Here is a 15,525-nt window from a genome sequence, read left to right on the forward strand (position 1 = left end):
AAACCAGGAAGCTTTTCTTCCATCAAACGATGGAGTACGAATCGTGTGTGTTTTGCTTCTGCATTGGCATATAGAAGTTACACTTTTCTTGTTTTCTTTTTTATAAGGATGGACTTACTGTGAATTAAATGATTTAACTTATCTAGCTGAAGAATGGAAATGAATGCAGTGATATCACAGTGTCAGCTGCTAGTGCTGTTGAGTAATGTTTCCAAAAAACGCTCTACTCTGTAAAATAGTAAACAAAATAGAATCGAACACCCACTTGTCTGCTAAAGACTATTGTTCTGAACAGCGCCAGCAAGGCTGGACGCATCATCACTAAAAGGTCTTGCACATTCTGACACTCACACATAACTATAGGTACTCTCACCTTGTGTGATTGTATCTGTAAGATGTGATTCTCCCCCGCCCCCCAGTTATATGTTTTGTTTTATGGAAATACTGTTTTGGCTTTTCACTTAGATTTACATAAGTGACTTTTTGTTAATGACATTTCAGTGTCCTTACAAAAAAACCCTGGAAGATTTATGTTTGATTCTTTTGGTTTTTTTTATTTGGGAGAGATTCTTCCTGCAGTCCTTTAACTCAGCTTGCAATATTAAGTAATCATTTTCTTGGAGAAAGAATTTGGTTGACATTTCTAACGTTTGTATTTAATGGCATTGTTGCATTGCTGGTTACAGACTTTTGAGAATTAACTATTATTCATAAAGGCAAAACATTTTAAAATCATAGATGACACTAGCTTTTTGTTGAAATATCAACGGATAGATACTGGTAAAAACAGAATAGCCACTGGAAACAATTAATTTCAGGTTAAAAATAGCATTTTCTTTAGGGAGTTTGTTTTTTGGGTTGGTGGTTTGGTTTTTTTTTTTTACTTTTTTTTACTTTTGCTTTTTAGCATTTAGATAGGCATTATAAAAAAAGTAAAGAAATAATGAACCAAGTAGGATTCCCGAGATGCATTTGACGAATAAATTGAATTTCATATTGTGGAAAGTTGTCATCATTAGTGTTATCATATATAACTGTTTTTGTTCCTCCTAACTCACTAGGTAGCTGCAGTAAGCACCATTGTAAACAGAGGAACACCACTGAAAGCATTTGTTTTTAGAAACTACAATCACTTTCCTGGTGTTAAGTCTCATTATATTGGAGGCTGTCAGTATAAACTGTGGCAGGCCATTAGAGCATCATCTGCTGCACCGGGTTACTTTCAGGAATATGTTTTGGGCAACGATCTTCATCAGGTAAGTTGAAATCTTCTCCTTTAGTAAGTATTTTACAATATTATATCTGAGAAAAAAGTTGTCTGAAATTCTGAACCAGAGCTAAGCAAATAAGTTGGTAGCAGAAAGGAACTCTAGGACAGATAGGGGTAAGAAAGGAAATTTTTAGCTTGTATGTGTAGCCTTACAGAACTAGAAGGGGTATAGACTTAAAAATCTTACTCTTCTCAATACAAACTTAAGCTCTTCTGCTGTTCTGTTCTTCTCTGCCTGGAAGGAAACCTTATATGAGTTGTAAATTGCTTCTGACTTCCTGCTTACAACTGGTATTTCATTGAGCATTATTTCACTAAACAGATGGTATGACTTAAAATCTAACAGTACTGTAAAAGTGTGAAAAAATCAACTTATGCGTTTCAGTGTTCTTTTTATTAGTGCATATTTTCAGTTTACAGTCTACTTTTAATTCTTTCCATTGATAGTTTATTAAGCTCTACCCTGGTTCTGAGCTAGTAAAAGGAATAAGAGATGCCACAGCAGTAAGATTAAATTCAGAGGACAACTGCAAAAGAAATTCCCTTGAGGATAAAGCAATGTCTCCTATCAACAGTGTATGCTATTTCATTGTATTATAGCTTCTGTTGGTGACCCTGGTTAGTAAAGAGCAAGGCAAATCAACTTCTTTAGTAGTTTTTTAACCATTCCGGTATTGTCCTCCAGTGCCCCTTTATTGTTCTGCAGCTCTCTGAGTTTTAAAAGAACCCTTTTTCTGGTACATATTAATTTAAAACTATTAGTATTTATTTCTAAAAAGATCCGTTGCAGATCTCTGGCAGAAACGACTACAAAGGGTGACTGAACCAGAGACCTTCAACAAAGACAGCATAGGGTTCTATCACTTAAATTTAAAGAAAGCATCTATTACATTTCCATCATATTAATTCATATGGTGCCACTAGCCTTAACTACTAAAAGGCAAAAATAGCATATTTTGAGTAATAAGATGTACCAGGATCACATACAGAATTTCTCATGGTATCTATTAAAAGGCTGTGTAATCTCATTAGCCTTGTAATGTGCATAAGTAATACTGAAGTTTAAAGGCTAACAGATAAATGAGGAGTATAAGATGAAATAGTGAAAAATTCAGTAGATTAAGAGATAATAAACAGAAGCATCGATACAGAGAAACAGCTAGAATTTAATCTGAAAAAACCCAGCATACTTTCATATTTTGAATTAATATTTATAAGGAGATGGAATAATTATATTCAGCTATATAAAAGCTCTACATAAGTTGGGGGTTGAAGGGGAAGGGTTCCCTTGGAGGGCAGGATGGTGCTACCACATCAACCAGATTCTGAGAGTTCTTGCATTTTATTCTGTCCCCCCTTTTTGTTTAGGGTCTTTTTTTTTTTTCCTTCCCCCCACCCCCAACTTCACCAGTACAGTACATCTTGTTATCACCAAAACATTTTAATCAAATACTACCTGAAATAAGCAAGTAAATTTGGGGTTTTTTTTAAAGCTAAAAATGGAGTAGCACATCAGATATTCCAAGCCTAAGCACTGCTTGAAATCCTGAAACGTGGTCATCTTCCATCTGGCCAAGCAAAACTGGAAAGGGAGCTGCTTTAGCCTTTGGAGCTGTTCCAAGCTGCTCCTTAACTGCTTGAATGGGTCAGTGTTAAGCTATGTGAAGCACTTTTCTTCCTCTTCTCACCTTTCCACCCCCTCTTTCCTTGAATTGAGAGTACATCAAAGTCTGTCTGTGCTTCTGTATGAAGAATAGCTAAATAAACAACATGTTTCTTAATTGTCTAAGCACTATGTAGAAGTTATTTGTCTTAACGTCATTTCTGAATTGCCAGACTTGTGTGAAATGCAGTAAGGTGGATATTCATTTCATCTATATTTACTTTTAAGTCCAGTTTACCAGACTAGAGGATGGATGATTAGTGTTAATAGAGATCAGATCCAGTATTCCGAGACACACAGAGCTATAATGAAGGTTGAGTTCATTTTTCCTTACTCTGGACTCTTTGAACAAAGCTCTTCCGTATGATCTTAACAACACTGTTTCACAAACTCACCATTCTTTTCTATTTGACGTATTTTAATTACTAGAAAGCGAGGGCTTAGGATGTGGTTCATTGTAAGCCATAAAGAACTAAATATGTTTTCAGTACTAATACTGTTTATTGTAGTAGCATTGGATGCTATATTTTCTGACTTAAACTTTTATATCATGTGAAAATCTCTCTTCTATCCAGGCATGATATTTAAACACTTGTGAATTCTTTTAGAAAGACACCTTTCATGTCTTTCATGCTTTCGTGCTTTTCTTTCTGCAGATTACACTTTTCTTACCACAGCTCTATTTCCGTAATTATCTATTTTCCATGGGATGTGCTTGTTTTTTTATGGACAGCTGGCTAGCAAGGTGCTACATGGCAAACGCTACAGAACTGTCTTCATCCCTTAATTGTTTTAGTGGTGGACTTGGTAGTTTTAGGTTAATGGTTGGACTGGATGATCTTAAAGGTCTTTTCCAACCTAAACGATTCTATCATTCATGCAGGTTTCTATCTCAGATTGTAAATCCACCACTGCACACTCAAAACTACATTGAATTACGTTGTTTTAACCCTGGGGTAAGAGCCTCCATGCATGTAGCAGACTGTTACCCATATGTTCTTGTGTGTAATGGTACCTCAGTGGAAGATGCAAGGTAATCAAGAGTTTTATCTCTATTAAAGTATCCAAGATGAATTGAAAAGAATATGTATGCATAAATACATTTTCAAACACATAGAATCCTAAATGCACTCATGTTCCTGTTTAAAATAGCTTTGTGATTATTTTTAAAGTATATTAATAACTCTAAGTACTTAGTTATAGCACTTATCATAAATATAAGATAGTAGATTTTTGTTAAGCATCTTTATTCCAGAAGTGCACTGCAATTGTCATGTTAAGTTCATCGATCGGGTCATGTATGATACTAACACCTGTAGTTTATATGGAAATACTTGCTCTTTTCTGTCTTAGCGCTGTAAGCCTGAACACTGTCTAACAGGTTGGGCTGCTTTTGAACTACAGAAACAAATTAAGTGTAACATTATTAGACATTCTTAATAGTACCATGATTTTTGTAAAGTGCATCAGCACAGTACGCATTAATTGTAAAAATTCATGCCAAAGGCTTCAATACTGTAGTACAGTGTCAAAAGATGATGGTCTTTTGAGGATTTTTTTAATGGATTGGAAACTTCCATTAATTAATCAACATAATGTCTTTTCTGAACATAAACCATGCTAGTTTTTTACTAACATATATAATTGGCTTCTGCAGTATTTCTAAGTAATTCAAAGAATAGACAGCCAAAATGTGAAAATGATTGTAAAATGTCTGTGAAAATTCAGAATAGTGAATGTAATGGTATTTGTTTCCTGGCTTTGAAGTTTGGGACTCTAAAGTATTATGTATGGAGACCAGGTTTTGTATTGGCTTGTCAGTCAAGTCATTTACCTCTGAATGAAAAGCACTCTGGCAGATGATCTGACTTAGGACTCTTCAAATGTGTGAAAATATTTATTTTTATAATGGATATTTAGTGGATTTGCTTTGGTCAGCCTGCATATTGTCTTATGTTATCTAGCTTTTGTTGAAATTGGAGTCCTTTCGCAAACTGTATGAAGTAGTTGAATGAGAGTTATGCACAGGGTTGAGATTAATTCATAAGGATTTTATGTATGACTCTAGACATGTATGCTGGAATCATGCCTGAACTGAACTGTAGCTGTTCACTTTAACCCTCACTTTTCCATAAAATATATATTTATATGTGCATGTGTATTTGTGTACACACCTGCATGCCCTTTCTCTGGGAACATTCCAGTCTGACTTCCTCTACTAGTCACTGTAAATGTTCGAGGGGATTGTAAAGTATGTTAATTTATTAATAAAGTAATAAATTATTTTTACAATTCTTCTGATGTAATTGTTTAGAAAGAGATTTCTAGGTGCCTGAACACTTATTCTTATTAGTGCTGCAGATAAGCTGATGTCAGGTTTGTTGAATTTCTGTGAAAAGTAAGCAGTTCAAAACCAAATAGCAATGTTTACATTCAGGTCAATCATGCCATGCTATCTGGTTCCACTCTGTCAAGTAGGAAAAAACAGTGCAGCTGTTGGTAGATGAGGGGAGGAGGATTAATATTCTTTGTGGTTCAAAAGAGGAACACATTAACATTCAAAGGGATTTAATCCCTCTAACATGCTTCTCCAGGAACTGTGCAAGTCAAGAGAGACCAAGTCATGATGTTACAATATAGAAGCTGTATTGCCACATGTCAGGTTTTTTTATATTAAAATCTATTTATGAAGCACTGAGGGTCTCTTAACCTCTCACCAGTCCTGTTAGAACCGGCGATTTTTTGTTTTTTCTTCCCCCTACTTGCCACGGAGGGGTGTTGTTTCTTATACATATTCCTCTTCTTTTCTTTTCTTTTTTTTTTTTTTTCTCCTGTAGTGTGAAAAGCATTTGGGGCACTCAATAATGTCACTTCAGTAGAGAGTACAGTATGCTGAGGAAATTGCCAATTAATTAAAAGAGCAATTTAAGATTTAACAAAATCATTTTGCACACTTCATTTACTAGGTTTTACAGTAAAAACTAAATTTGACCCACAGGATTAATTAAAAGGGCAGCAGGGGTTGTGTGTGTGTGGTGGTGGTGAGTTTAACAAAGCCACAGATTTTTCTCAAAATAAAATATGCTCCATTTAATACAAAGGACTTAATCACCTTTTTCTTGATAGCTTCCCATGATGTCATTGCTGCATTACAATTCCATATGATTTATTAATATGCTGGTGTTGACTTATAGTAGTGTTCAAATAACCATATTTTCTTTGAGCAAGATCAAATACTAAAGCAGTTAAATTGGCAGCTAATCTGTCAGTGGAGTTTTAATAATGTAGGTGTAACAGTGTGTGTGGTGAGAATACAACCTAGAAATAAAAAATGTGTGTAGTACGATAATATGATGTAACTAAAATTTCAAGTCTCACCTTCATTAAAACAGATAATACACAATTTCTTTCTATTTTTCAAACTTTTCCCTTGTTTTTATTAGGCAGTTAATCTGTAAAGCCATTTCATCTTTGTAGCTTGTTACAGGAGAGGCCTTCAAAAGTGATTCGCTTAGTGGATCCTACCCTAATTGGTTTTACACGGTAGCTTTTAAAATTAGATTCAAGGGTGCTTCCCAGGCTCTAAGAAGACATAGAATATAGGTCACATTGAAGTTCTTTTCATTCTTAGGATATGCCATGGTGATCAGTATGCACCAGAGCTTATACAGACTGCGGTTTAATAGGTGTATCTTGTTCTCACAATGATAGAAACAAATATTTCTTTGTTTCTCTGTCTACTTGTTGCCATACACATTTTCCTACAGCCTTGGAGGCAATGTTGCCTCCTGTTTAAGGAAGAGGGAATTTACTGGAATGTGTTAGCTACATGGATATGTGCATTTCTTTTTCTCTTATGGATTCTAGAGGTTCGGTTAGCAGCTCTTAAGGCAGATGTGCATGATGCAGTTTACCAGCCTTTGTGAAATTGCTGTGGTTACTGCACCAGTAGTATTTTGCAGAGCAGACTGCTTGCAAGATTCCCTGCAGGGACTTGCTAAGTGAGGTGTTATTGGAAGATTTGTTTAGTGAAATGAAATTGAGAGTATATTTTGTTTAGGCATTTAACTTGGATGCATTATAATTTTTATCTCCAATGATTCAGAGTGATGTAATTTTCAGAGTGCTTATTTAAAAAAAAAAAAAAACAAAAACAAAAAACCCACCCTCACTCCCAAATGAGCTGTATTACATTTCACTATTTTTTTTGCTTAGACTTCTGAGTCCATATATCTTTAGTGACACTGTTTACCAGCTAATACTTGCTATAAAACAAATCTTGTAAAATCAGAGAAGGCTGGTAAAGTGAAAAATTAAGAACTGAGTCAATTCAACTGAGTCAGTCTCTGTACAGGTGATCTAGATTGCCACTCTGAAGTTCTGATGTTACTGCTCACCGTTTCTTAGATCGAAAGGAACAATTTACTGTCAGTTCTTGATAGCTTGTAATTTTTATTTTCCCAGGTTGTATATCTCTGTAATACTGACTTGAATGGGGCTGTATTTCTGTGTGAAATAGCTTTGGGATATTCATTGCAAATAAAAGCCTAAGCATGTAGTGTGACTATTGATACACTGTTACCTCTTTCTTTAAGGAAATCTTGTTTATGATACATAGTGGTCTGTTTGGTGTTTAATGCGAACAATCACTTCATGTTTTGTCAGCTACCATCCAGCCTCTAATTTGCCTTCTGTATTGTAGTTCAGGAAACTGCCCTGTTCTTGGTGTGGATATGGGTCTTAGTACTGTGATAGGAATAATTTTCACCATGTACGCAAAATGTACATAAAGTCAATTAGTTCAATACCCAGTGCATTCCCATTAGTTGAATAGGGCACATTGTCTAAGCCCTATTTCCTGTACTGAGCTTCTCTTCCAATACAAGGATTAATCTATAGTGTTAATTTTGCAAATCCAAAATTAGTTGGACAGCTCTTCAAAGATTCTTTACCTTGCAGTGTTTCTTTTACTGGGAGTATATTTACACTGCTGGTTTTAGTAGCAGATATATTTTACATTTTTTGCTACAGAATTTAGAATTACTTATTAATAGCTGGCATTTCCTTAGGAAAAAAAGATAAGGGAGTATAGAACGAAACAGTTTCCCTCAGGTCAAATTCAGTCCTCTGTCACGGTTGCCAACTGCATCGTAGACTGTAGTTCATAAACATGTAAAGCTGTCTTTGCTGTTGCTGCCCTTGTGGAGGGTTATTTCAAGAAGATACTAATTTTTCTCATGGCTAGAAAATTTTTAATTTTCAATCTTAAGTCTAGTTGTAGCTGATGGATACAAATTGTCCTTGTGCCAGTAATGTTCTCTAGTTTAATTAACTTCTCGTAGTTTTTACCCTTCTGATGTATATATAGAAAGCACTCATACCCTTTTTTATTTTGTTAGTCTAAATATGTCAGTCTGTCTCAATCTTGCAAAATAAGCTCTGTGTTCTCTTGATCATCATAATGGTCCTTCATTGCACCTGCTGCAGTTTGAGTAATCTTTCTTGAAACTGGGCTACTCAGCATGTTTTGGCATGACCCAAGACATACTGTGCAAAGTTGAATGATACACCAGAGTCAAAATTAGCATTTCTAAATTAGAAGCAAAATTCAGAGGAGTTAATTTGATCAGGCTGGAACACCGAATTCTAGATGATGTCTTAACTCTGCCATGTATTTCCTATTTCAGAGGAAGGTACAACTTAGAATTACAGTTGCCTTTCAACAGCTACTTCATATATAGGTGGTTAAATCATTCTGTCATAGTGCTCTACTCAGACCTTTCTCATGGTTGGTCTGATTCCAACTTAGTTTTGAAGAGCATAGCTTTGTGTTTATGAGCGCTTTGCCTGTATCATCATCTTTGGGTTTCCTTAGACCTTAGAGTTCTGTATTTACAGTAAGGCTTTTATATTTGCAAAGCCTCTAACTTCACAGTAGCAGATTTCATTAGCAGTTGAATGCTTTTGAGAAAATAATAATAAAGAAGATGAACCCCAAACCAGCTGTTGAGTAACTGATAGAAAACAGTCCTAGCCAAAGAGTTCCCCATTCAATATGCACTGTTGTCCCATCTGATCAGCCGCTTCTTTCTCCACTGTAGTCTCTTTCATCACTGCCAGTGGTCTGTTATGTAAGGTGCTTTACAAATCCAGGTTTTCTTCATGTAAAAAATTTCTGTTTCAATTTCTGTCTGCCTTTGATAAACCCATCTTGTATTTTGCCATCTAGGCATGTACTTCTTAATTTAGAGGACTCATGAAAATGCAGAACTTTTCCTTCAGTTCTTTCTCCCCCTTCCCCCACCCCCCACTGTGGATACAAATACTAGGTAGTTCATATCCAAATCCTGAACGCTTCACATCAATTACCTCCAATAATTAGTTCACTTTCTTAAATTTTACCCATTTTAAAATCAAATCCTTTAGTTATGAACTTGCTGTTTCAAGTGCAATGAAATGAAATCTAATCTTTGAGTCAACAATTAAAGAATAAAACTGTACTAAGAAATTTAAATAGCTTACATGGTTTTATAGAAAAGGGGGTTTTATGGGAAATCCAATTTCAGTTTGAAATTACAATATGAAAGATAGAAATAAATTTGTGGAGTGTGCAATATGTTTAGTTTTAGAAGTTGGCTGTAGAGTTAGCTTACAACATTCTGATTATTGTACAGTTTTAAACAGATGAATGACCAGGAGGTTTTGAGTAGCATTTATCAGTGATATATCCAATAATATGCATCACCTGGAATCCCTATGGATCATTACTAGTCTTCATACTCTTCTGTATTTTTCTTAAAGCATTTTGAATTTACTATCATTTTACTATTCCTTAGTAAACTGACAGCTAAAAGCATAGACCAATTAGTTAGCAAAACTAATATCGATAAGTAATATTAATAACAAGCAAGTTATTGAAGTCAGAATATATTGAGTCTTAAGAATATTTACATTGTTATCTTGGGAAATGAAATGTAAAGAATTTTGAAAATTTAACATGGTCAGCTTTCACAAGGATTAGGATATCTCTGGATCTGGGATTTCTTGCTCACTTGTGGAGGTTTTATGTGTAAATATATAAATTTACACATTATAGTAATGTGATTCTTTTGTGTAACTACTAGAGCTTTCTCCTTAGTCTGATACATCCCGTCATAGCAAATAGAGTTTTTTATATGCTTCCTAAGTTAAATGTTGTCAGAAAGGACAAACCTTCTAGACTTGAGCCCCCTAGTGTCATCTGAATCCAGAAGGATTTTGTTCAGATCCATGGGGTTTTTCTGGGTGGTTTTTCTTTGTTTGTTTGGGGGGGGGGGGGGGGGGGGGGGGGGGGTTGGTGTACTTTGTACTTTGGTGTACTCTTGATGAACCTTGTCTGTGCTTCTCAAACATCATATGGAGAACCCGAGCTTGGGCCTGTGTTTGGGGCCAGCATAGATTCAACCACAGGCCAGCTTTTTCTCTTAGGTTGCACACTGTGATCCTTGCTTGTGATACTACAGGCAATTCATCATTTGGGAACGACAGTTAAAATGCTATTTTGGTTATGTGTCCTGTTGTTCATTGCAGAATTCATGTAATTAAATCTGTGGTGCACAGCTTGTGCTTTTAATGACAATATATTTTATTGCCCAGTAATTCTTTCTTGATGTCTGCTAATATTTAGCAAATCTTCATCAGTACAGTGTAAGAGTACATTTTCTGCCTCTGACATAAAACCATGAATTCAGTGATGTCTTCAGAGTAGCTGGTCATTTTCTGTGAATTAATGACTCGCTGGAATGGGTTTATAATTTAAGAAAATCACCTAGCAGTCTACTTCAGCCAACCATTGATTATAAAGAAATGTCAAGAACAAACATGGCTAAGGTAGGGTAAAATAATGTAAAATATATTATTAAATGTTTAGCTTATAGTAGCAATAGTATTGATAGCTCTCAGAAGTGTTTAGCGTAACATTTGTGTGTATGCAAACAGTGTATTCCAGTGTTGCTAACTTTTAGGAAAAAAATAAATAATGTATGGAGAACAGTTGTACTGAAAAGGAAGTTTTTCAGTAAACTTTCAAACTTTATTAGATTTTTTTTTTTACTTTATGTAATGTGATCTCACTCTAAAGTGTTCTCTTTTTGCAGCTGATGTAGTAGAAGTACAAATGTAGCTAATGTACCTTCTGAATTTTTTTAAACTATCAAAGACAGCAGTAATGGAAATTCTAATATTAGTGTCATTCAATAATATAAATACAAATGCATTTAATTTTCATTTTCTGTACATTTTCTAAAGAATTTTCCCATTAGCCAGTTCAAGGGGAATTCATTTTCAGTGAGCACACACTTGTCACAGTTCTAGAGTGTCTGTTTTTCGAGTGTCTGAAGACAAATCATAATTTTGAGATAGGCTTACAACGTAATGAGCACAAGACATTTATTTCAGGAATTTAAAGGAGCATCTCTGCCTCTCCTTAAGTAAAAAAATTGGTTCATTCTGAAATTGTTAGAAATTTGGTGTATAGGAGGATTGCATTAATATCTGTCACCAATTAAGGCCTCTGTTGGGAAGCAGCATAGTGCAGAATACATCATAAATTGTATGTAGTTGACCCAATAACATCCCTGTTAGCATGATTATGAAGCAAGGGTGAATCTTTCTAAATAAATTGCATGAAATATTTGTACAAAGAGATAACTGTAGGTCATTGTATGCTTTGTAGAAAAATATCTAATTTATTAAAAAGTCTTTTCTCATTCATCCCTCATGCAGCAAAGTGGATCAGACCCACCATTAGAATGAAGCTAAAACAAATTGTTCTCGTGCACTGTACATTTTAGGCAGAGATTTGTTAGAAATACTGGCACTGCCATCCATTGCTCATCATCAAGATAAAGAGGAAACAATTCTACTCCTGTACTGCTTCATGTTTATAAAACATTATATATTTTATGGGGTCAAAATAGTTTGTGCAGGGACATAAAGATTTCCTGTGCTTGCTGGGAGCTCCTCTTCAACAGTTTCATCCTTGGTAGTACTGTGAGCAGACTGACTGATTACTCACAAGAGGAAAGCCATAACTGATGTAATATTTCAAACATTTTTGTATATATTTAACCGAACAGGGAAATCATGTAACCTTTGTATTGGGGAGAGTATATCTGAGCTGAACGCTGTAGGGGCTAGTTTATCGCACAGTTAAATCTGAATGTACAGATTCCTTTTTCACAAAGCATATAGTAAAAACTGTCATTTGGTAGCCCAGTGATGTTTGAGCAAGCCTTAAAGCTTTATATGTGAATATACTAACATTCTCATAATGGCACTGGTGCCCAGTGCAATGAGAGGACTAGGTCAGGATGTTAATCTTGAAGTTAATCTGTATGAGTAGATCTTACAGGTAGTAAAATAACTCTCCTGTTTCTCAGTCCTGTCCTCTACTCTGAGGGCATTTGCTGCTACTTAGGTAAATGTATTGAGCTGATTTTACAGAATGATTTGGTAAGGCATACCCATTTTGCTTATGGAAACTAGAGTAAATGTTTTTACAGTAGTTATTTTAATTTTTCTAAGTAGTAACCCCTTGTTATAGTGCAGCAACTCCAAACTCCTCATTTGAAGCAATATGCCTTATCCTTAATCTGCATATTTATTATATTTATGTTGACTTTAAACATAAATTTAAAAAATACTTTTCAAAAGTCCATTCAGAATCTTAGCCTGTCTTGTCCTAGCCTGTGATAGCTTTGTACTAATTCTGTCTCCACTTTTTCACAAAGACAATGAAAGTAAACAACGGAGCAAGTCTGTAAAAGTGAACTAAAATGCAAAGCATGTCTGCATAGGCAGTGAGGTGAAGTGGTTACTATGGAGCCAACAAACTCAGCTTCCAAATAGCAGACTTGGCTTTCTTAAGTTATATATCCTTCATCTAGTGCTAGATTATTTTCTTCACAAAGTTTAGCATCATTTAAGTGAAACTGTGCAGCACACAGGATGTTACACAGAACAATTACAAGGCACAACTTGAGTCTGACAAAATTAGGAAATGCAATGATAGCCTATGAATGTACAGAGTATTCTGAACTTGTTAGAAACAACTGCCCGTGGTAAAGTATGGTTCAAACTGATTTTTTTATTTTAATATCCTAATACTTTGGAGACAGTTATTTAAAATTGACTTAAATATGTGAGTGGTGACTTTATGCACGTTCACCATAGTTATTTACATGGGACAAGGTTTTCAGAAGGTCTGGTGCTACCAGCCTCTCGACTGGTCTGGAGCACTTTCTTTGAGCTTTCTTTGAGACTTTCCAATGTATTTTTCTTCTGATTGTAGAATTTTCCCCCATCTGTTTCATAATGTTTAATCAGGCCTTTCTTTATCCCTAGAACTGGGCAAGCAGGGTACCTTCACCAGAGAGTGTTCATTGGAGCATATGCCTACAAAAGGTGCATTTTTCCTACTTTAAATAATTTACAGTCTAGCAGTCAAATCATGAGGGACCCTTCCCTGACTATTTTGCAAGTATCAGAAAAACTTGTAGAAAATATTAGCTACAGCTTTAGACTTCTGGCTAATGACCAGCAAGCCCTACAAATATGGTTACAGTTGCATGGGGAATTTTTTTGAAAAATCTGTATGGAAAAAAAAATTCATTGAGTTCACTTGGGAATTAGCTGATAAAATATTAAACAAAACATAAAAATTGAATGTTTAGCACTTGGAAAAGCTTTGGCAAAAGACTGAAAGTAGTGTCCCAGTCCCTGAGTTCACTGCTTTCCTATCACTAACAAGCTTGGTTTTATATGTGTTAAGCTCCATTTTAAGATCTATTTATTTGATTGCTTCCATTTTTTTTTTTATTAGAAATTTCCTTCTTCCCTACTGTTTATCTGCATGATGACATTAGGAAAGTTATGCACTCTTTTTCAGCACTTACTTGCATTAACATTCCTACTATGGCACTTAGTGTGTGTGTGTGTACTGCCAGCAAATTAAGGTGATCAGAGTGTGGAGTGGTTTTGCAAAGTTCAGCGTATAAAGAAACATCTAGTACTTGCCAGTGCACTGACCGTCGCAGCACAGAAGAACGCAAGGGGGAAGGGGTGACTCATTTATGTTTGGGAAGTGAAAAGGAGTTTGCAATTGGATTGAGAACTAGCTAAATGAGAAGAGATGGTGAAATGTAAGGAAGGCCAAACAATCTAAGAATGGGACAACAGAGAGAATGAGCGGTCTACTCCAGCTGTTTGCCCGACACAGAGTCCTGAGTCAGAATTCGAGACAATTGTGCATTTTTATGGATGTTGGTTAGCACTTTAGTCATTTGAAGAGTTCCTGTAAGTTACCCTTTCACTTACAGATTCCAAAGTATGACTTGCATATGGAAAATGCATGTTTGCATTTTCCACAAGACTTAGTCTGGACTGATGAAGTTCAATTTCTAATAAGACTGGCTTTTAAAATGTAATTTCATTTTACAGCTAAAATAACATGCATCTATGAATCATACAGTATTTCTTTAAATAGAGTAGAACCTTAGGAAAACTGGAGGAGGACAGGGCCTTAGGGGGTCATCTGGTCCAGCCTCCTGTTCAAAGCAGGTTAAACCTCAAATTTAGGTCAGGTTGCTCAATGCCTCGCCCCATTGAGTTTTGAAAATATCCGAGGATGGAGACTCCACAGCTTCTCTGGCTCTTATTCTGCACTTTTTGAAAGAGTCTGGCTGTGTCTTTTCCAGAATTCAAATTGCATCTGAAGCTTATAGTATAATTTAAAGTATCACTTTATATCCACAAGATTTTTACACCAGTGTATGTGGTATAAAGATACTCTTTTGTTTGCATTATTTGGTTTATATGAAGGCTTTAGGGGATCAGAACTGTGCTGTGCTAGTATGGGTCCATGAAATATATGCTTTTCAATTATAAATTATGTTCTGAAAATATATTCCGTAAAACACATAATGGGCACAAAGAATGCAACAATATTCGTCCACTTTGAAGGCTGCGTTTTGTCAATACATTTTGTACATCTTGCTAATGTTGGTATTTGCTGATCACTACACTTAAAATCATTCTGAAATGCATGATTGTGTAAATACAGTTTTATTCATGGAAAAGTCAGACACATGAAACTTCCCCACAGTCATTCCATAGAGTATGCAGTGCAGCTTGTCACTAGTATACCTAGTTTCCCTAATCTTTTCAATGATTGTCATTTTTTTTTCTCCATAGTACATCACAACTATCCACTTTGGTGTATTTCTAAAAAGCATTTTACTAGTGTTTACTTTTGTTTATTCCCCAGCTGTGAATGTCTTTCAGTCCATGGCCTGAATCAATAAATTTCTTTGGGTTAAACGTTTTGCTTCTGGATTGCTGTTCTTGGTTTGTCATTCTTCTCTCCTGCTGAAGCATGCTGGGAAGATCCTAATTCTACCATGGTACTAACTGAAAAATTTAAATTAAGGATTGAGAGATAGGTGGATCAAAGATGAGAGATGGTACCAAGAAAACAGAACACTTGAAATTGAATGGACTCATGAAATGAATGTCTTCATTCTGAAAAAAGAGACAAAGAATTCAGATTTTGGCC

At 35.4% G+C, this 15,525-nt stretch overlaps 1 protein-coding gene across 6 annotated transcripts in view; it reads left to right on the forward strand.

Moving 5' to 3' along the window:
* Positions 1 to 15,525, forward strand: part of PNPLA8 (patatin like domain 8, phospholipase A2) — a 40,202-nt gene that overhangs the window by 16,344 nt on the left and 8,333 nt on the right. For 3 of the 6 annotated variants that reach the window (XM_075710562.1, XM_075710584.1, XM_075710570.1), the window contains exon 8: positions 1,062 to 1,256. In XM_075710562.1, coding sequence (XP_075566677.1) covers positions 1,062 to 1,256 — 195 coding nt within the window. Of the gene's footprint in view, positions 1 to 1,061; positions 1,257 to 2,763; positions 3,246 to 3,816; positions 4,797 to 15,237; positions 15,273 to 15,525 lie in introns of those variants that run through there. The other 3 variants (XM_075710602.1, XM_075710579.1, XM_075710592.1) reach the window with 3 other exon arrangements.

This window comes from Pelecanus crispus, chromosome 1 (genome assembly GCF_030463565.1).
Source record: "Pelecanus crispus isolate bPelCri1 chromosome 1, bPelCri1.pri, whole genome shotgun sequence".
NCBI lineage: Eukaryota > Metazoa > Chordata > Aves > Pelecaniformes > Pelecanidae > Pelecanus > Pelecanus crispus.